General features: G+C 34.7%; 3 protein-coding genes across 10 annotated transcripts; all 3 read right to left on the bottom strand.

The window, feature by feature from the left end:
- Positions 1-7159: 7159 nt before the first annotated feature.
- Positions 7160-22095, bottom strand: LOC132053172 (two-pore potassium channel 1-like). 2 transcript variants are annotated; one of them, XM_059445074.1, is made up of 3 exons: positions 21981-22095; positions 8222-9150; positions 7160-7825 (listed from the first exon to the last, which is right to left on the bottom strand). In XM_059445074.1, the coding sequence occupies exons 2-3, from the start codon at positions 9118-9120 to the stop codon at positions 7675-7677; spliced, it is 1050 nt and encodes a 349-aa protein (XP_059301057.1). In that variant the 5' UTR covers positions 9121-9150; positions 21981-22095; the 3' UTR covers positions 7160-7674. The 2 variants fall into 2 exon arrangements, with proteins under 2 accessions (XP_059301057.1, XP_059301056.1); XM_059445073.1 differs by lacking the exon at positions 21981-22095 and adding an exon at positions 10341-10508.
- Positions 12535-16553, bottom strand: LOC132053173 (two-pore potassium channel 1-like). Of its 3 annotated transcripts, XM_059445075.1 has the most exons (4): positions 16399-16553; positions 16064-16213; positions 13534-14453; positions 12535-13093 (listed from the first exon to the last, which is right to left on the bottom strand). In XM_059445075.1, the coding sequence occupies exons 3-4, from the start codon at positions 14421-14423 to the stop codon at positions 12943-12945; spliced, it is 1041 nt and encodes a 346-aa protein (XP_059301058.1). In that variant the 5' UTR covers positions 14424-14453; positions 16064-16213; positions 16399-16553; the 3' UTR covers positions 12535-12942. The 3 variants fall into 3 exon arrangements, with proteins under 3 accessions (XP_059301058.1, XP_059301059.1, XP_059301060.1); XM_059445076.1 differs by lacking the exon at positions 16064-16213; XM_059445077.1 differs by lacking the exons at positions 16064-16213; positions 16399-16553 and adding an exon at positions 15679-15734.
- Positions 13075-22126, bottom strand: LOC132053171 (two-pore potassium channel 1-like). Of its 5 annotated transcripts, none has more exons than XM_059445071.1 (4): positions 21981-22126; positions 18974-19902; positions 18441-18599; positions 13075-13093 (listed from the first exon to the last, which is right to left on the bottom strand). In XM_059445071.1, the coding sequence occupies exons 2-3, from the start codon at positions 19870-19872 to the stop codon at positions 18449-18451; spliced, it is 1050 nt and encodes a 349-aa protein (XP_059301054.1). In that variant the 5' UTR covers positions 19873-19902; positions 21981-22126; the 3' UTR covers positions 13075-13093; positions 18441-18448. The 5 variants fall into 5 exon arrangements, 4 of the variants coding, with proteins under 4 accessions (XP_059301054.1, XP_059301052.1, XP_059301051.1 ...); XM_059445069.1 differs by lacking the exon at positions 13075-13093 and adding an exon at positions 17848-17946; XR_009414081.1 differs by lacking the exon at positions 13075-13093 and adding an exon at positions 17852-17946 and having other exon boundaries at positions 18391-18599.
- Positions 22127-23209: the final 1083 nt, after the last annotated feature.

Genomic DNA, 23209 nt, shown 5'->3' on the forward strand with positions numbered 1-23209 from the left:
GTTAATTGATCCGATGGCGGGGAAACCTCCGTAATATATCACATATACATACACCGCACGGACAACCATAACCTAACATGTCTACGTGCCTCTAACATACATAACGAGAACCGGAAGACGGACGGGGCCCCGCCATACCCAAATAAGCATATGAATAAATGTATGTGACAAAAGTATATATACCAAAAGTGTAAGCTCGGATCGGGAGCGACTCTGACGACGAAACGAGATATCCTACGCCGGTGGCGTATCACGCGGTGCGTCCGTACCGCGGGCATGTAGCGCGGCCCCCGAGGAATGGGGTCGTACGGAAAATGTACCGAGTATGTAAAGCAAAGAAGGTAACAAGTATAATCGTAATCAAAGACGGAGTACAGAAATATAACAGACGGAGCTATGGTCGAGTCTGAAGTATAAAAAAAAAAAATAATACCTTGTCCGAGACCTCAGTGAACATAATGCATATCGGGTCATGTAATGTCATGCAAATATGTATCGTGTCCCGCCCTTTGATAAGGGACTCGGTAGATAAAATCATGCATACGAAATCATATATCATATGTGCGGATGACGTGTCCGTTCTTTGATAAGGGACTCGGTAATATGGAATCATATCTGTCAAAATCATACATCATGTATACATAACGTGTCCGCCCTCTCTTGCGGGTCTCGGTGGATAATAATCATGTGCCATCACGGCCACCATCCCCGTATCATCGGATCATAGCCATATACAAATAACGTGTCCCGACCGCAAGTACGAGGGACTCGGTGAATAGTGCAAAGGAGTCGCACGAGAACATGTCTGGCCGGCTCGGTGAAAAGACATATCATAGCTTGCACGAACGAGTAGTGCGAGAAACATATGCATATAAGTCCGGACTCGACGGACAAATCACATAATTAGTCATAATACGTACCTTTCGGATGCCATGACGGATTATGTCAAATCGAGTTTTTTGAGACTATTCGTACGTAGCAAATATATCATGGGGCTTACAAAAGATTCAGAATGATCGTTCTTACGCAAACGGAACAATACAAATGACATATCATTTCAAGGGAATCGGACGATACTCGTATAGGTATATGTATGCCCTTTTTTTTGGGGATGGCACGATTGCTTACTTCAGATCATATTTTTAGGATCATAACTCATGTCAAGACATATCATAAACTCATCATATTCATTGTTCGATAACGGTACAATCATCAAAAGATTTCTTTAAACATTGTATAGAAATAAATCAATTAAAATCATAATAAAAGGTCTCGGATTCTATGGGCCCACCTCGGGTCGAATCGAGGCGGCGGGCATAAATTATGGATCATAGACTTTATAACAATCATTTAAAAGCGTTTGGGACAATTTGGAGTCCATTGGGAAGGTTTCGTGCATATAATTCATTTTGGCGACGATTTGTGAAGAAACGGGTTCAATCTTCTTCCGAACGATTTGACGCTATTTTCAATCTTAGATTATGAGACGCAGAAGTGCAACCAAGGCTCACTCTCAAGCCTATTACACTCGGACATGCCAAAGAAGGATAGGAAAGGCTTTACATACCTTCGATATGCCTTGCGCTTGTCAATCTTAATTCCGTTTCGCCAAGAATACCGCAAATGGTCATCTTTACCGATTTACTATTCATGCCGAGTTAACATTTCAACTTTGGTTAAGTATTTTTGCCGAAATTTCGGCACTTCCCCTATAAATACGACACCCCGAGATTCAACTATTACCAAAACAACCAACAACAACCAACAACAACATCAAGAACATCAACAACCACAACATGATACAATATAACCTATTTAGTCATTTTTCCAACATAATGTTATACCCCTCATTCCAACTTCGCGTATTCCAACTCCAATCCAATATTTTCACATTCATTATTCATCAAGATCATTACAATACCATTCGGGAACATATCATAACATTTCTAAAATATATACTCAAAATATACAAATTATGTCAATTTTCCACCAAAGTCATAACTTATTCAATTCTTCCAATCTTTAACATATAAGTTCATAACACACTTCCATCTTCCAAATTCATCAACATTACTCACAATTTGCACCCTAACCACTTCATTTTCATAATTTCATAAAATCATACTAAAACGACATACGTTTCTATATCTCATTTCAAGGCGAACTTACATCATTTTACCTTCATTTATATTGCAAGGATCACCACAACACGACCAACATATTACAAATTAATTCAACCTCACTCCTCCTTAATGTGCCACGGCCAACTCTCACCTTGCCAACTTCAATCAAAATCTTTAAACTTCCATTACCAATGTAAAGTCCACAATAACTATAATTAAAATACTACAATAAATTGACTTATCTCCACCTACACCATGCATGCACACACACACGGCCATATGTCTATATCCACAACCATCATGCAAACTTCCATATTTTTACTAAATCTACTCATTTCTATATTCTACAACATCAACAAGACCTTTATAACATATGAAAAGGGATTGAATCATACCTTGTTCTTCCAACTTCTTCACTTGGCTCAAATGGTGAAGAAGCAAAACGAACGACTTATTTTCCGAAATAATTACACCACGTTGTGGAGGACCCTCAATTTATAGGATTATCACAAAACAATAATTTTTGGATCAAGATTTGGAGGGTGGAATTTCCTGGAGGTGGTACGAATTCTCTCCTCTCTTTGTCTTCCTCTTCTTTGTTTTATTTTCTTGAAATTTCTAGAGCATGACCACGTATATATCTTCCCCCTTAATAGGAAAGCCACATGGTTGGCACATGACATTTAATGGGTTTGGGCCATGCTTGGCCGGCCACCCTTCAATGTTTGGGCCTCATTTTCTATTTTTTTTTGAGTCCAATCCTTTATAATTCTTGTTTTGTAATTTCGAAGCCAATTTTCGAAATTCCAAATTTGCCTAAGCCATCTCCGATGTCTTTATCAACATTTTTCCATGAACAACATAAATATGTTAATTAAGATCAACAATATTAACTTATGACATACGAGTCACAATTATTTCAAATTTTCCGAATATGCGAAAATGCGGATATAACAAAAAATTAAATACCACCCTCGAATAAGGGCAATCGTGCAAATTTCTCACATGCCCCGGTCCATGAATGTGCACGCTTCAGACTGGACAATATCGTCACATAAATGAACATTCTAGTTAATTGATCCGATGGGTCCAACAAACAATTAATTCTAACAAATATCTAAATTCTATATTTTAAAAAAAATAGACTAAGATTCTCAAAAAAGGATAATAAATAAACGGGGTCAAAGCGTTGATTACTCAGATTGGTTCTCGCATCCCTATGCCCAAAAGGATGGGCCAGTTCGGTTTGAGTGTTCATCGATCGGGTGGATCTAGATGCTTCGGGGTGGTGAGACTAGGTGTAGCGCAAGTCTGGTCAGCGCATCTGTTTTGGGTAAAGCGGACACACACTGGGTATGTTGTGCATTTCCGGACAACCTTCTCATGCTTAGGGGTGGGCGTTCGGGCCATCGGATTGGATATGGAATTTTCGATTTGGATATTCGGTAATCGGATTGAAAAAATTACAATCCAAATAAGTTCGGATCAAATTGGACTTTTTAAGTTCGGTTTCGGATTATTCGGTTTGGATATTTCGAATTTGACTCTTGAAACTTAAGGCAAACTTATTAGGAACAAAATTCATTTGTTAGTTCCACAGAGGTAAATGTAAATCTTAACTGCTTAGTAAAAAAAAGCCTTCTAGTTCAAATTAGGATTAACAAATCCAAGTCATGTCCAACATAGTAAATCCATACCAAATAAAAGCATTCCAGAAAAATTGAAATGAACAAAATAAAATCTAAGTAGTCATCTGAAAAATAACAAAGTACTCTGCATTGGGTAGCGGTGGGTACAGTTTGGGCCAACCCGAAATCTGAAACTTTTTCAATATTTGGTTTGGATATTCGGATTATGGATAGGATTTCGGACTTTTACTTTTAAAATTTATGGATTTCGGATTAGATATGGATTTAGTACTACGGATTTTTGGATATCCGAAAATCCGAAATTTTCATACCTTATGTCTAGCCCTACCTATATCATATGTGCCCAGTACTAATACGTCTAGTTCTAAAGGTTCAATAGATTAGTACCTAAGGCCCTTCCTATTAAACTATTAAGTCCAATTTACAATTCTCTACTAAATCAAATATGATATAGGGTTTTCTTACTTCTCAAGTTTCAAAAGTCTCACATTAGTGTCACCACGGCAGAGTTCATTGTTATTTTGCAGATAACTACTTATATTTTATTTTGTTCATTTTCACTTTTCCAGAATGCTTTTATTTGGTATGAATTTACTATGTTGGACATGACTTAGATTTGTTAATCCTAATTTGAACTTGAAGGCTTTTTTTACTGAGCAATTAAGATTTAAATTTACCTCTGTGGAACTAACACATGAATTTCATTCCTAATAAGTTTGCCTTAAGTCTCAAGAGTCAAATCCGAAATATCCAAACCGAATAATCCGAAACCGAACTTAAAATATCCAATCCAATCTGAATTTATTTGGATTGGATTTGGATTGTAATTTCTTCAATCCGAAAATCAAATATCCAAACCGCAAATTTCATATTCAATCCGATGGCCCCAACGCCCACCCCTCTGTGGGTGACACTAACGTGAGACTTTTGAGACTTGAGAAGTAAGAAAATCCTATATTATATTTGATTTAGTAGAGAATTGTATATTGGACTTAATATTTTAATGGGTAGGGCCTTAGGTACTAATCTATTGGATCTTTAGAAACTAGACTTATTAGTACTGGGACACATATGATATAGGTAGGGCTAGATATAAGGTATAAAAATTTCGGATTTTCGGATATCCAAAAATTTGTAGTACTAAAACCATATCCAATCCGAACTCCATAAATTTTAAAAATAAAATCCGAAGTCCAATCCATAATCCAAATATCCAAACCAAATATTTAAAAAGTTTAGCTTTCAGTTTGGATTTCGGGTTGGCCCAAACTGTGAGTTGACAACCTCCTTTTTTTTAATCAGTTTCACAATTCTTTGTAATTTTAAATTTCTCATTTTATAGTGAGTGACATACTTTTATGGTTATACAAATACTCCATCCTTTCCTTTTTATTTATCCAGTATACATCTTGCACTCTTCTTAAGAAAGAATTAATTTCGACTAAACATATATTTTTGCACTTCACTCTCTTCCATTTTCCTCTTCAATCGAAAGATGTTTTAGAAAAATTACTAACCAATGGCCATTTAGCTTATTTCATCCCAATATCTTTCACTCCAAATTTGCAATGCTTGAAGTATTTATCCTTGTGTCACACCAACACAAACAGTATCAGTTGCTCATGACACTTCACACGGCACGAGACGTTCTAAGAGATAGATCCAGAATGTAAACTTGATAGATTCGATCTTTAACTACAAATTTTGATTGATCTTCATATATATATATATTTATACTCCGCGTAAGAAGTACTAAATTCGCAGCCGAAGAGCTGCATCCGCCATTTATCATGTCGCACCAGTCAGTAGTCATATCACAAAACCACCCATATATTTTAGAAATCTAATCCAGAGTAGTTCATGTATGTTCCTTTCTGCAGATGAAGGAATGCTACTACATATCTCAAATTGGTACCTCTACATCACTTGTATATTGAAACATCAAATGGCTCAGTTGACTACAAGTTCCACCAGAAAAAGGCGCTTCGCGATTTCTGTAAGCAAATTTTCAGAAGAACCACAATTCAGAGTACAATTTTGAGTTGAGTAACCTACCACTCCACCAACAAAGCCACAATAACTTTACTTTTTTACTTAATACTGTATGTACACAGTGGCGGAGCCACATAGAGCCGAGGGTGTTCATCTGAACCCTCTCGGCGGAAAAAAATACTGCTTTTACAAGGTTAAAATTATTTTTTATGTATATATAGTAGATGTTGAACCCCTTAGGCTTCTTCGTATGTTTACATTTTTATATTTTGTGCCTAATCACTAAAAAATCCATTCCGCCACCGCATGATGCATTCTATGAAGTGGATAGAGTGAAAATCGCTCGGGTGCTTAATTAGGACGGAAATGGCTGCAATACTTGCACAAAAACACTCAAAGACACGAGGAAATAGCGTTCCATACTCAAATGCGACTCCGCAAGTGTAGTGTCAAATCTGTGGTTGACAAAGTTCCAGATTGGTCGACATCAAGACTTTCAAACTCGTCTAACAAAAGTGGTATGTCCTCTTGGTTGATCTTCCCCATCTCCTTAAGCTTATAAACCACAAATTCAGCAGCCCTTTGCATATGAAAAGAAAAGTGGAGAGAAATTAGAATAACTAGAACTAGAAATACAACTGAGGAGAAATGCTACTTTTTTTATATTTAGAAACAATTTAACTTAATGAGATGATTTATACCCAGACATTTATCTAAAGCTTGTTTTGGATAATAAAATTTCAAAAAATCTTCTTTCTTTCTTAAACTTCGTGCCTAATCAAATGGTGCCACATAAATTGATAGAGAGGGAATAACAATTTAACTTTAAATTTACCATTTTACCCTTAATGAGATGATTTCTAGCCACACATATTCCGATGGTTTGTTTGAAACCACAAGTTTTAAAAGTCTTCCTTTATTTCTTAAACTTCGTGTTCAATCAAATACCGTCGTATAAAATGATCGTATAAAATGAGACGGGGGAGCGGGGGGAAGGGTTTATATATTTTTCTTTTGCTTAATCCAAAGATTTGACTTATGTGCTCCAATCTATTATAAGCACTTCACACTCCTCCATTTTCCTCCGCTCCAAAGATGTTTCAGAGAAATTACTAACCAATGGCCATTTAACTTATTTCATCCCAATATCTTTCATACTCCACATATGCAATGCTTGAAGTATTTATCCTTGTGTCAACCACCAATACAAACTGTATTAGTGGCCCATCACACTGCATGTGACGTTCTAAGAGAATGTCCAAAATTTAAAATTGATCGATCCGACCTTTAAGTACAACTTTTGATTGATCTTCACATACATATTTATACTCCGCATAAAAAATAATGGGTTCATCTGAAGAGCTGCATCCACCATTTATCACGTCGCCCCAGTCATAACTCATATCACAAAGCCACACATATATTTCAGAAATCTGATTCAGAGTAGTTCATATAATATGTTCCTTTCTACAGATGAGGGAATATGCTACAACGTATCTCAAATTGGTAAATCAACAGCACTTGTATATTGAACATCAAATGGCTCAGTGGTTTAATTACCAGTTCCACCAGAAAAAGGCGCTCGCAGTTTCTGTAACAAACTTTCAAGAGAAAGCACTAGTCCACCACTCCACCAGCAAAGCCACAATAACTATACTTTTTACTTTTATTACCACTGCATGTGGATGGTCCATTTTATGAAGTGGACAGAGTGAAAATGACTCGTGTGCTAAATTAGGCGGAAATGACTGCAATAGCGATCACACTCAATGACACAAGGAAATAGCGTTCCGGACTCAAATGCAGACACTTCAAGTGTAGTAAAGAACATGCTGGCCCCAGAAAAACTCACAGAAGCTCATGGAAATAGGGATATGGAATATAAGGTAGTATCACGATCACCTTCCCCTTCAAGATGATTGAGCAAGTGACAAATCTGTGTTTGACAAAGTACCAGACTGATCGACATCAAGACTTTCAAACTCGTCTAACAAAAGTGATACGTCTTCTTGGTTGATCTTCCCCATCTCCTTAAGTTTATAAACCACAAATTCAGCAGCCCTTTGCATATGAACAGTGAAGAAAAATTAGAATAACTCGAGCTAGAAATACAACTGAGTAGAATAAAAGAGAAATAAGTACTCTCTCCGTCCCAATTTATGTGAAGGTGTTTGACTGGGCACGGAGTTTAAGAGAAAAAGGAATACTTTTAAAACTCACGGTCTCAAATAAGTCATAGAAATTGATGTGGCTATAAATCATTTCATTAAGGACAAAATGGGAAGTTTGAAGTTAAATAGTTACTAAATAAGTAAATATGGACAGATGTCAATTCTTTTTGGGACTGACAAAAAAGGAAAAAGTATCACATAAATTGGGACAGAGGGAGTACTTGTTTGACAGATTCGACGAGTTAATTATTGGTAATGGGCTTTGAATTTTAGTAGTATAACTTACCCTACAACCCCATCATTATCAAGATCAGCTTCTTCCAAGTCCACATTTGTCATCCTTCTTGTAAGAACCCATTTCACCAGCTCCCTCTGTCTCCTTTCCGAGTTAAATTCAGCAACATAAAGGAAGAACTGAGCCACACATACGGTGCTGGTCAAAATCCAGAATATAGCAAAAATACGCCCCGCTTCAGTTGAGAAGCTTTTGTCTCCATATCCTAGCGTTGTGATGGTAGAACAGACACAATAAAACGCATCAATGGTACTTAACTTTTCTACCTTCGCAAGAAACACCGTTCCAACAACCATTAGCACCACAAGAGAGGCCGTTATAACAATGCACTTGTACCTTACTTTGTTGGTTTCGAGTTCCTCTAGAATTTCACTCGGACCGGCTTTATCACGCATATGCATTGCTTTGATTAATAATGTTTCCTGTTTCTCCACTAAATAGTCTGCTCCTTTGCTTAGAACCATTCCAACAAATGCCATCCCAGAGAAAACAAAGAAAGAAGCAAGCAGTTTAGTAGTTGCGCTGTCAGGCACGAGGTCTCCGTATCCAACAGTGGTCATTGTCACAACACAGAAGTAAACAGAATCGAGTACCCCGTTTACTTTCTTTCCCCCGATTTGGTCCTGAACAAAGTAAAAGCACGTGGTACCAATAGTCACATATATAACCAAGTAAAGAATGACTTTCCTAAAACTAGGATGGAGTTTATCCAATATTGTCTCGTAACGTGGGAGGGATCGGTCGTCCTTTGTGTCATTCATTTCTCCTGGAACAAATTCTGCCATAGGAGCACTTTTATGTCGGCGAAGTCTTCTTCTCCTTGGATCAACATTTTGAAGGGTTTTAGGCAGCCGATCTATTAAGGGCTGCTTTATGTTGCTGCCCGCCATTTCAAGCAGAATCAAGTGCCTCTACAAACCCTGAGAAAATCAAGGATAAGAATGTTGAAGCCCTCTAAGTTCACTAATCCCAACTAATACACTAACGGAGTTGGTTTTTTGCAGAGAGGCTCAAATTTCAAGCCAAAAGAAAACTAACAAGATTGTAAAATAATAATTATAAGACAATCTTCTCACATTCTTCATACACTATAATTGCACCTTCTTCGCCAATTAAAGACAATTTAGTTTTTAGAAGTGTGAAGAAACTAGAATCCTAGATGGACCTGATATACATGCATAAAATTGTTATGAATTTGTAGGCATACTACTTCAGCAAAACTTACGGTTTCAGTACATGATACCACACAACTATAATGTAACTTATGTTGGTATCATGAAGCCTATGATAATATTTTGTACGAGATCATCATCAATGCTCCAGATAGCAAATAGTTTCCGGCATAATTTATCAGTTCGGATCTTCCTACGTATTACATCCTTATCAACTAATTCTAGGATATAGAGGTAGAGTCTGGTCAACTCGATGTCAATATTGATCATAATCTTAAATCTGAAATGTCAACAGCTAGTTATGCAGTCACATGCTTCTTCTTGCTAGAGAATCAATAAAGTCTAACTAATACTCAAAGAACTCCAGATTTTCCTCATCTAGCTAGTTCCAGGTCAGACTATCATCAAAAGCGGATCCAGGATTTGAAGCTTAAAGGTTCTGGATTCTAGTCCTTTGAAGTTATTAGGTTCTAAACTAATAATTTGCACAAATAAGAATGATTTTTTCTAAGAATGAGCCGAAGCTAGTGCGTTCTGCCAATCCCTTATGGTAAACGGTAAATCCGGCCCCGGCTTTCATGATGAGTAATCACAAGAAACAAATAAATATAGAACTAAACCCCTAAATTGAATTCAAATAGGAAAAAGTAACATGTAAGAACCAAATTATCTCCTATTTAGAATTAAACAAGAGCCATTACTATATTGGACACCCTTGAGTGGAAATTGAATCCACCAAGCAACTGAGCAAGCTACCTTTGATTTTAATATCAATAAAAGGCATAGAACCTTCAAAATTTTACAATCTATGAATACTACTAAATAGGTTTAGAGTGGCTAGAATTATATATTTTACACACACCCTTTAAACAAAATCAGAACATATGCTCCAGATTATAGATCTAAACAAAAAAAAAAAAGTGAATAATATGAATTACCTGCAGAAAAAAGTTACTAATTGAAAGAATAAATTTGAATCTTCTTCAATAAGTTACTGTATATTTGATTCCATGCGTATCTGTTCTTCAACTTTGTTGTAAGAATATTACAGAGTCATTTGCTGTTGCTTTCAGCTTTGTTGACAAAATTTTGGTGATCATTTTTGGCTCTTAATTTAGTGCGATACTCTTTAATGCCTAAAAAAAAATTAATACATTTTTTTATTCGATAAAATTAAATTTAAATGATTTGTAATCATATAAATATTTTTAATTTATTTTAAATTAAAAGATTCAAAAGTATTCTTTTGTTTCTTAAATTTTGTATCCAATTAAACTATATCATACGCATTGGACAGTTGGAGTAATATTTTGTTCAATGCAGAATATATCCTCCAAATTTACAGGTAAAAACCATTTCAAATAAATACTTCCTCCGTCTCTATTTACTTGGCCACTTTTTATTTTATACTTTTATTAAGAAATTATAAATAAGAAGAGTATTTTTACTACATTATTCTTATCTCTTTCCAATTAATAACACTCTAATCAATATTGATTACTTAAAAAAATAATTAATGTTAAAGGTAAAATGAGAAAAATTTAATTAATTTTATTTTAATTTTATAAATAAATAAATAATTTGAGATATATATTTTTAATAATAATGTGGGAGGAAGGGAGTAAATAAATTTATCAAAGAGGTAATGGAAATTTTCTATAGAGAAACAAGTCGGCAAGTGGCCACGTTTTAATTGGAATTCTTTCGAGAAAACGTTCCTTATATTGCGGTGGGATAGGTTTGAAATAATTGCTTAAATATAGTACTATTTAAATACTTTGATACTTTATATTGACTTCCCCCAACCCCAAATATGTAATTTGAATTATTAATGAAATGTGTTTGGCATGTGTTCTAAGTTATTAACTGTAGGGGTGAATGCAGCTTTAAGTTACAGGTCATGTAAATTCAATATTTTTTATGCAAAACATAAATTTACGTGTAAAAATTCATGAAAATTATAATAACTAGGAATAATAAATATAAACTCATAACTTTTAAAAATATAATATGGTTCAATGTTAAGAACCTTATGAATCAATATAAATAAAATGTTGAATTTGTCTCTAGTTAAAAGAGGTAACGATAGTTTGAAAGATGAATTTAGCTTAAATAGCACTTCTGAAATGCTAGCTTATAAACCGCATTTTTGAAATGCAACTTATGCCCCATAATCTTCTAGACTTATAAGCATTGTGGTGTTTATCAAATGCGTAAATAAGTTAAAAATTATTTAAAAACTAGTTTGGTCAACTTATAAGCTTAGCCAAAAGAACTCTACTCCTTCCGTACTTATTTATGCAACATATTTCTTTTTAAGTTTGTTCCAAAATAATGTCGTACTTTTTTATTTAAAAATAAGTTATTTTAATTCTTTTATTTTATATTTAATAAAATATTTAAAATCACACAAATGTTTATTTTCTTGATTTAGATACAAGTTTCAAGAATTTTTCGTTCATTCCTAGACTTTGTGTTCGGTCAAATATAGTCACATAGACTAATACCGAGGGTGTAGTTTCAGACACGTAAACATTCCATTCTCATTCAAAATAAGTTGACGACCTCCTTTTTACACTGTTACACAATTAACTTTAAATTTCTTTTTTTATCATTAGTGACATAAGGTTATAGCAATACACCATCCTTTCATTTTTATTTATCACAATCTTGCACCCCTCCTAGGAAAGAATTAATTTCGACTAATATATATTTTGCACTTCACTTTCTTCCATTTTCCTCATCAATCCAAAGATGTTTTAGAAAAATTACTAACCAATGGCCATTTAGCTTATTTCATCCCAATATCTTTCACTCCAAATTTGCAATGCATGAAGTATTTATCCTTGTGTCAACCACCAATACCAATTGTATCAGTTGCCCATCACACTGCAATTGACATTCTGACGTTAAAGAGACTTTTAATCTGAATTTTGATTTTCACAAACACACACACACACGCACATATATATACATTCTGCATAAAAAATACTGGGTTCGGCTGCATCCGGCATTTATCACGTCGCACCTGTCATATCACAAAACCACACATATTTCAGAAATCTAATCCAGAGTAGTTCATGTATATAAGTTCCTTTCTGCAGATGACGGAATGCTATTACACACCTCAAATCGGTGAATCTACATCACTCGTATATTGAAACATCAAATGGCTCAGCGGCTTACAAGTTCCACCAAAAAAAGGCGCTTCACGGTTTTTGTAAACATTCAGGAGAAGCTCAAATCAGATTACAATTACCAAGTAGCCCACCAGCAAAGCCACGATAACTGTACTTTTACGCTGCATGTATATAGTGCATTCTATGAACTGGATAGTGTGATAATCGCTCGGGTGCTAAATTACGATGGAAATGACTAATTACTTGTACAAAAACACTCAAGATACGAGGAAATAGCGTTCCAGACTCAATGCGGCTCTGCAGGTGTGGTAAAGAACATACTGGTCCAAGAAAGACTCACAAAAGCTCGTGGAAACAGGGTAACACCGTAGCTGAACATGGACTGAAATCGCATTCCAATTCAAGATGATTGGGCAAGTGTCAAATCTGCCGTTGACAAAGTTCCAGATTGATCGATATCAAGACTTTCAAACTCGTCCAACAAAAGTGATATGTCGTCTTGGTTGATCTTCCCCATCTCCTTAAGTTTATAAACCACAAATTCAGCAGCCCTTTGCATATGAAAAGTGAAGAGAAATTAGAACAACTTGAACTAGAAATGCAACCGGAGTTGAATAAAAGAGAAATAAGTACTGTTTGCCAGATTCCACAGGCTAATTATTGGTAATGCGCTTTGAAGTTTTATACTCCCTCTCTCCCAATTTATGTGAAGATGTTTGATTTAGCACGGAGTTTAAGAGGAAAAAAAGACTTTTAAAACTCGTGGTCTCAAATAAGTCATAGACATTTATGTGGCTATAAATCATTTCATTAAAAGCAACATGGGAAGTTTGAAGTTAAATTGTTAGTAAATATGGAAAGATGTCATTCTTTTTTAACTGACTAAAAAGGAATAAGTGTCACATAAATTGGGACAGAGGGAGTACATGTTTAACAGATTCGGCGAGTTAATTGTTGGTAACAGGCTTTGAATTTTTGTAGTAAAACTTACCCTACAACCCCATCATTATCAAGATCAGCTTCTTCCAAGTCCACATTTGTCATCCTTCTTGTAAGAACCCATTTCACCAGCTCCTTCTGTCTCCTTTCTGTGTTTAATTCAGCAACATAAAGGAAGAACTGAGCCACACATATGGTGCCAGTCAAAATCCAGAATATAGCAAAAACACGCCCCACTTTAGATGAGAAGCTTTTGTCTCCATATCCTAGCGTCGTGATGGTAGAACAGACACAATAAAACGCATCAATAGTACTTAACTTTTCTACCTTGGCAAGGAACACCGTTCCAACAACTATTAGCACCACGAGAGAGGCCGTTATGACGATGCACTTGTCCCTTACTTTGTTTGTTTTGATTTCCTCTAGAATTTCACTCGGACCAGCTTTATCACGCATATGCATTGCTTTAATTAATAGTTTTTCCTGTTTCTCCACTAAATAGTCTGCTCCTTTGCTAAGAACCATTCCGCCAAATGCCATTCCGGAGAAAACAAAGAAAGAAGCAAGCAGTTTAGCAGTTGCACTGTCAGGCACGAGGTCTCCGTATCCGACAGTGGTCATTGTCACAACACAAAAGTAAACAGAATCAAGTACCCCATTTACTTTCTTTCCCTTGATCTGGTTCTGAACAAAGTAAAAGCATGTGGTACCAATAGTCACATATATAACCAAGTAAAGAATGACTCTCCTAAAACTCGGATGTAGTTTATCCAATATTGATTCGTAACGTGGGAGTGATTGGTTGTCCTTTGTGTCATTCATTTCTCCAGGAACAAATTCCGCCATAGGAGCACTCTTATGTCGGCGAAGTCTTCTTCTCCTTGGATCAACATTTTTAAGGGTTTTAGGCAGCACGGGCTGCATTCTGTTGCCACCCGCCATTCCAAACAAAATCAAGTGCCTCTACAGACCCTGAGAGAAATCAAGGATAAGAATGTCGAAGACCTCTAAGTTCACTTCTCCGAACGAATACACTAATGCATCTGTTTTTGTGTGTGTGTGTGTGTTTTTTTTTTTTTTTTTGGTGGAAGAGAAGCTCAAATTTTAAGCCAAAAGAAAACTAACAAGATTGTAAAATAATGCCCCCTCCGTTCATTTTTACTTGTCCACAATGGACTTTGCACCCCTTTTAAGAAATAATAAATGAAATGCATACTTTACCATAATATCCATCATTAATCGTTGTATAGTCTCAATGGACTTGGGAAAAGATTTGGGAATGAGTAGTTAATGTTAAGGGCAAAACAGGAAAAAAAAAGATTGTTTTTCTCTTGATATGCTAAAGTGAACAAGTAAAAGTGAACAGACGGAGTAATAATAAGACAATCTTCTCACATTCTTCAAACACTAAAATTGCACCTTCATCGCCAATTTTAAGACAATTTAGTTTTTAAAATGTGAAGGGACTGGAATACTGAATTGATTTGATATATATGCATAAAACTGTAAGGGGCTTGGAGGCATACTATTTCTGGAAAGGCTACGGTTTTCAGTACATAATACCACACAACTATAATGCAATCTATGTTGGCATCATGAAGCCTATGATAATATTATGTACGAGATCATCATCCATGCTCTGGCTAGCAAATAGTTTCCAGCATCATCTTCCTATGCATTACCTTAAAAACTAGGCAGGTTGCATGCCTCCTTATCTTCTAATTCTAGGATATAGAGGTATAATACGGTCCAGTCGATGCCAATATTGATCATAATCTCAAATCTAAAGAGTTAACTGCTTGCTAGACAGTCACATGCTTCTTCTTGCTAGAGATTAGTGAGTCAACAAAGTCTCTAACTAATACTAAAAGAACTTCAGATTTTCCTCATCTAGCTAGTTTCAGATCAGGCTTTCATGATGGCGGAAATGGTACGGAGAAAACAACAGTAAAGTTAAAAACAACATAAAATTGAAGTACAACCCTTCAAATAGGAACCAGTAAGGTGTATAAGAACCAAATTACTTCAGTGTAAGAACATTGGTGAATCGAGGATTTTAACTTGATGGGTTCGACCTTTAAATTCTTAGTGTAATTCTAAAGTTATGGGTTCTGGATTTAATATTTGTTGAAATTTTAGTGAGTTTTTTCACATATATATTTATATTCCCCATAATAAAAACTAGGTTTAGATGAACCTGCAGTCAAAGTGCTGCATCCACCACTGAAGTAGAAATCAAATCCACAAGAAAGCTACCGTTGAGTATAATGTCAATAAAAGGCATACAACCTTTTTTTTTTAATTTTTTATAATGGTAACAAAAAAGGCATACAACCTTCAATTTCACAATCTAGATTAATAGGTTCAGAGTGAGTAGAATTATATATTATACACACATCATTCTTGAAAAAAGATTCAAATATTATATAGATGGTTCGATTCAAAAGCAGGGACGAATTTATATGGTAGATTATAGTGCACGTGAATCCATAATCTCTCTGCAAAACTAGATATTTTATGTACATACTTTCTAAAATTGGTACAATATTAACTGATATCACACATGCTTCAAGAAGACTAACTTGGTTGACGATTGAGTTATTTATCAATTCCCACTTAATACATTTTTAGTGCAACCATGGACTAGAAATCCTAGATTGCAACCACGGACTAGAAATCCTAGATTCGCTTCTGTTCAAAAGCATACCTCATAATGTAGATCTAGATCCACCCTAGTTCACAAATCAAGAACAAGTTAAGGTCAGCTTCTGTCATAGTCTCTACATTATTTACTATTTTTAAACTGGCTGTCAACTTAGAATAGCTATGTGCATTAAAGGAGTTAACCCCAAATAGCTAGAATGTAAGTTTTTTAAGCTAAATTTGCATGTAATTAATAAGAATTAAAGGTACTTACATGAACTTTGAGAACTAAGTTTCTGAGAGTGCAGTGTTTCTGAGAGTGCAGTGAAGTGAATCTCTTATTTCGTTTGTTTTCTCTCAGACAGCGACAGCAGTGTGTCAATTTTTACTTTCTGTTCCGGATTTTATTACTCCTTCCGTGCTTATTTATGTACTTTCTCTGTCCAAACTTTGTTAATACACTTTCCTTTTTTTAGTTGGTTCTAAAAGGAATGGTACTTTATCTATATTTAAGTACCCGTTTGGCCATAGGAATTATTTACTTTTTTTTTTTGAGTATTTTTTCACTTTTTTCAAAAATCAGTGTTTGGCAATGAAAATTTCAAATTGGAATTTGAAAAACAACCAAAACTTGTTTTACACTTTTTTCACAATCAAACCTTGTTAAAAAAGTACATTTCAACAACAAAATATTATTTTCAAATAATATGGCCAAACACAACTCCAACATCAAATATTCCAAAAAAAGTGAATTTGTTTTTGAAATGGATGTCGCATTTTTATTTTTAGAAACAATTTAACATGATATATTTACCATCACACAAATATCTAAGACTTATTTTGGACCACAAATAATTATTTTAGACTACAAACTTCAAAATTCCTCTTTTTTTAAAAAAATTTGTATCAAGTTAAATTGTGCCACATAAATTGGGATGGAGGGAATAACAATTAACTTTAAATTTACCTTTTTACTCTTAGTGAAATGATTTCTAGTAACACAAACTTCTATGATTTATTTTAGACCACAAGTTTCAAAATTTTCCTTTATTTCTTAAACTTTGTACCCAGTCAAACACGCTCATATAAAATGGGACGGAGGGAGTTGCATTTTTTTCTTGTTTACAAAATAATGTCATATTTTTTTATTTAAAAAAAAATAATTAAAAAATTGTTTTATACTTAATAAGATATTTAAAATCGTACAAATGTCTATTTTCGTTTTAGAACACAAGTTTCGAAGGCCTTTCTTCATTCTAGACTTCGTATCATGAATTAATACATAGTGTATAGTTTCAGACACGTAAGTTTCAAAAATCTTTTTCAATCTACTTCAAAAGTAATTGCCACTTCTCATTTTATCATTAGTGACGTACTTTTATGGTTATAGAAATACTCCACCGTTTCCTTTTTACTTATCCAGTATATTTACATCTTGAAAGAATTAATTTTGACTAATACATTTTTCTTTTGCTTAATCAAACGATTCGATTTTTTCTTAACGTGTTCCAATCCCATTATTAGCACTTTACTCTCTTCCATTTTCCTCTTCACTCCTAAGATGATGTAGAAAAATTACTAGCCAATGGCCATTAAACTTTTTCTTCCCAATATCTTTCATACTTCAAATTTGCAATGCTTGAAGTTTTTATCCTGCACGAGGCATTTTAAGAGACAGATTCAGAATTTAAACTTGATTGATGCGATCTTTAACTACAAATTTTGATAAATTTTGATTGATCTTCACATATATACTTATACACCGCACAAGAAATACTAGGTTCAGCCGAAGAGCTACATCCACCATTTTATCACGTCACACCTGTCATATCACAACGCACACATATATTTCAGAAATCTGATCCAGAGTAGTTCATATATATGTTCACTTCTGCATATGAAGGAATATGCTACAACATATCTCAAATTGGTATATCTACATCACTTGTATATTGAGCATCAAATGGCTCAGTGGTTTACAAGTTCCACCAGAAAAAGGCGCTTGCGGTTTCTGTAACAAACTTTCAGGAGAAACACTAGCCCACCACTCCACCAGCAAAGCCAAAATAACTGTGCTCTTTATTTTAATTAACACTGCATGTACATGGTGCATTTTATGAAGTGGACAGAGTGAAAATCACTCGTGTGCTAAAATAGGCGGAAATGACAGCAATACTTGTACAAGGTCACAAGGAAATAGCGTTCCGGATTCAAATACAGACTCTTCAAGTGTAGTAAAGAACATGCTGGTCCCAGAAAAACTCACAGAAGCTCATGCAAATAGGAATATGGAATATAAGGTAGTATCGCGATCACCTTCCCCTTCAAGATGATTGGGCAAGTGTCAAATCTGTGGTTGACAAAGTTCCGGACTGATCGACATCAAGACTTTCAAACTCGTCTAACAAAAGTGATACGTCTTCTTGGTTGATCTTCCCCATCTCCTTAAGTTTATAAACCACAAATTCAGCAGCCCTTTGCATATGAAAAGTGAAGAAAAATTAGAATAACTCGAACTAGAAATACAACTGACTAGAATAAAAGAGAAGTACTCTCTCCGTCCCAATTTATGTAAAGGTGTTTGACTAGGTTAAGAGAAAAAGGAAGACTTTTAAAACTCATGGTCTCAAATAATTCATAAAAATTTATGTGGCTATAAATCATTTCATTAAGGGCAAAGGAGAAGTTTGAAGTTAAATTGTTACCAAATATGGAAAGATGTCTTTCTTTCTGGGACTGACTAAAAAGGAAAAAGTCTCACATAAATTGGGACAGAGGGAGTACTTGTTTGAAAGATTCGACGAGTTAATTATTGGAAACGGTCTTTGAATTTTTGTAGTATGACTTACCCTACAACCCCATCATTATCAAGATCAGCTTCTTCCAAGTCCACATTTGTCATCCTTCTTGTAAGAACCAATTTCACCAGCTCCTTCTGCCTACTTTGCGTGTTAAATTCAGCAACATAAAGGAAGAACTGAGCCACACATACGGTGCTGGTCAAAATCCAGAATATAGCAAAAATACGCCCTGCTTCAGTTGAGAAGCTTTTTTCTCCATATCCTAGTGTTGTGATGGTAGAACAGACGCAATAAAACGCATCAATGGTACTTAACTTTTCTACCTTGACAAGGAAAACCGTTCCAACAACTATTAGCACCACGAGAGAGGCCGTTGTTACGATGCACTTGTACCTTACTCTGTTGGTTTCGATTTCCTCTAGAATTTCACTCGGACTGGCTTTATCACGCATATGCATTGCTTTGAATAATACAGTTTCCTGTTTCTCCACCAAATAGTCTGCTCCTTTGCTTAGAACCATTCCAGCAAATGCCATCCCAGAGAAAACAAAGAAACAGGCAAGCAATTTAGTAGTTGCACTGTTAGGCCAGAGGTCCCCGTATCCAACAGTTGTCATTGTCACAACACAAAAGTAAACAGAATCGAGTACCCCATTTACTTTCTTTCCCCTGATTTGGTCCCGAACAAAGTAAAAGCACGTGGTACCAATAGTCACATATATAACCAAGTAAAGAATGACTTTCCTAAAACTAGGATGGAGTTTATCCAATATTGTCTCGTAATGTGGGAGGGATTGGTCGTCCTTTGTGTCATTCATTTCTCCAGGAACAAATTCGGCCATAGGAGCACTTTTATGCCGGCGAAGTCTTCTTCTCCTTTGGTCAACATTTTGAAGGGTTTTAGGCAGCTGATCTAATAAGGGCTGCTTTATGTTAATGCCCGTCATTTCAAGCAGAATCAAGTGCCTCTACAAACCCTGAGAAAATCAAGGATAAGAATGTTGAAGCCCTCTAAGTTAACTAATCCCAACTAATACACTAAAGGAGTTGGTTTTTTGGCAGAGAAGCTCAAATTTCAAGCCAAAAGAAAACTAACAAGATTGTAAAATAATAATTATAAGACAATCTTCTCACATTCTTCATATACTATAATTGCACCTTCTTCGCCAATTAAAGACAATTTAGTTTTTAGAAGTGTGAAGAAACTAGAATACTAGATGCTATGAACTTGTAGGCATACTACTTCAGCAAAACCTACGGTTTTCAGTACATGAGACCACACAACTATAATGTAACTTATATTGGTATCATGAAGCCCATGATAATATTATGTACGAGATCATCATCAATGCTCCCGATTGCAAATAGTTTCCAGCATAATTTATCTGTTCGGATCTTCCTGCGTATTACATCCTTATCAACTAATTCCAGGATATAGAGGTAGAGTCAGGTCAACTCGATGTCAATATTGATCATAATCTCAAATCTGAAAAGTCAACATCTAGTTATGCAGTCACATGCTTCTTCTTGCTAGAGAGTCAATAAAGTCTAACTAATACTCAAAGAACTCCAGATTTTATCTAACTAGTTCCAGGTCAGACTATGACTATCCAGAGGCGAATCTAGGATTTCTAAAAGATGAGTTCACTACTAAAGAAAGGAGGGAAAAAAATGCTTCAAGTGGGATTGATCCTTGAACCTCTAGGTAAATAACTTAGCTTTCAACCAAGTGCACTACCAAGCCTTTTGTAGCATGTGTTCCAAAAGGTAATATTAGATATATTTTAAGAATTATACACATAATATACCGACTTTAGTCGGGTGACCATGTGTTCACGTGACCCATTTTTACCCCCTAAATTCGCCATTGAGACTATCATCAAAAGCGGATTCAGGATTTGAAGCTTATAGGTTCTGGATTCTAGTCCTTTAAAGTTATTAGGTTCTAAACTAATAATTTGCACAAATAAGAATGATTTTTTTTAAGAATGAACCGAAGCTAGTGGGTTCTACCGAACCCTTATGGTAAATGGTAAATCCTCCCCCGGCTTTCATGATGAGTAATCGAAAGAAACAAATAAAGATAGAACTAAACCACTAAATTAAATTCAAATAGGAAAAAGTAACATTTAAGAACCAAATTACCTCCTATTTAGAATTAAAGAAGAACCATCACTACATTGGACACCCTTGAGCAGAAATTGAATCCACCAAGCAACTGAACAAGCTACCATTGAGTTTAATATCAATAAAAGGCATACAACCTTCAAAAGTTTACAATCTATGAGTACTAAATGGGTTCAGGTGGCTAGAATTATATATTATACACACACCTTTTAAGAAAATAAATTATTTTCTTTGGTAAAAATGGTGTTTGGTTATACGTATATGCACATCGACTATTTCATTAGGCACTCGCTAACTTTCACCAGTATTTGTACCGGGCAACTCTGCTAGAGGAGGATTTAGCATTTGAACATTATGGATTCAAAGGTAGAGATAAGGTCTACGTACACTCTATCTTCCCCAGACCCCACTTGTAAGATTACACTGGGTATGTTGTTGTTGTTGTTGGGTTCAAATTCGAAATTCTACCACAGCTTATTTGATTTTTGGGTTTAAAATCTATTAGATATACTTATTTAGTGAACGTTTTAACACATATACAAGGGCTGAGCTAATCTTTATCCTACATCCTCCACTCTATCCACCAAGTCATAGGTAGATTGGAAGAAATAAGTTACATATAGATAGTTTATTCAAGAGCATTTCTCACTTATGTTACTCGAACTCTTCAAAAATACTGTCAGGTGTGTGTTTGTATTCTCCAAAAGTTATGCTTTTTTTTTTTTTTTTTTTTTTAAGGATCCGACACATGTGCGACAACATTTTTTACGGGTCCAAGAAACATAGGTTCTCATAATGTAGATCCATCCACTTTCACAAATAAAAAACAAGTTACTCAGCTATAACTCACTGCATAATTTCAGCAAAAAATTCACAAAAAATAAGGAAAAACAATAGGAAAAAAAAAAAAGTGATTAATCTAAGTTACCTGGAGAAAAAAGTTACTTATTCTGGTTGAATACTTCTGCTTCTTTTTTGGAAACTGAAAGAATAATTTGAATCTTTTTCAATAAGTTACTGCATATTTGCTTCAATTTTGTTGTAAGAATATTAACAGAGTCATCTTCATATACTGTTGCTTTCAGTTTTATTGACAAAAACTATGGCGATTATTATTGGCTCTAAAATCTTTTTGTTGTTCAGTGTACGTTGTTTGTATCTTTGTAGGGCCCGTTTGGCCATGGATAATATTCATTTTTTTTAAGGAATCATGTTTGGATATAAAATTATCACTACTCCCCCGCCTCAATTTATGTGATACAATTTGAATTTCGAGAGTCAAACAATAAAAAATTTGATTGTGATTTTGTTCATATGCCCTTTAAATATTTATAATTGTTAATTATTATGATTGATAATACTTTTATGTAGTTTTTAAAATGTAAATTATTTTTCAAAAAACTTAAAAATTGTATGTCTAAATTCACAGTCAAAATAAAAAAGTTTGACTCTCAAAATTCGAACTATATCACATAAATTGAGACAAAGTTTTGGGAATACGAAAAATTTCAAATAACTATTTTCACATTTCTCACTCCAAATCACACACAAAAATTCAACATTCGTACAAATTGTATTTATATGGAAACACAACTTCAATTTCTAAATTTCATTTTTCAACTTTATTTCAAATTTATTGGTAAACATTTCAAATAAATAAATTTATTAAAAGAGGTAATGGATATTTTCTCTTTCCCTCTATATAAAAACAAGCTGGCCAAGTGGCCACGTTTTAATTGGAATTCTTTCGAGAAAACGACAACAAAAATGGTCCCTTATTTTGGGGTAGGTTTAAATACTAATTGCCTAAATATACTATTCAAATAAGGCAAAAGACATAAATTAACCCTTAAATTATACCCCAAATATCGATATCACACTTAAACTTTATTAGTGACCTATTATACCCTTAATATATGAAAAAGTGATATTATTTACCCCCTAAGAACTGAAAACCAATCACATAGTGGGAGGTGTTACGCATTCTCTCGTCACATCAGCGCCATATCAACACCACATCAGAAATCTTTTACTTTTTAATATTTTAATACTGATATGAAAAATTATAATTAAAAAAAATTAGATTTTAATAATCCATTTCACCCCATCCCCCCAAAACCCCGACCCCCCAAACCCTTCTTCTCCATTAGCACAGCC

The sequence above is a fragment of the Lycium ferocissimum genome, chromosome 4, assembly GCF_029784015.1.
Source record: "Lycium ferocissimum isolate CSIRO_LF1 chromosome 4, AGI_CSIRO_Lferr_CH_V1, whole genome shotgun sequence".
NCBI lineage: Eukaryota > Viridiplantae > Streptophyta > Magnoliopsida > Solanales > Solanaceae > Lycium > Lycium ferocissimum.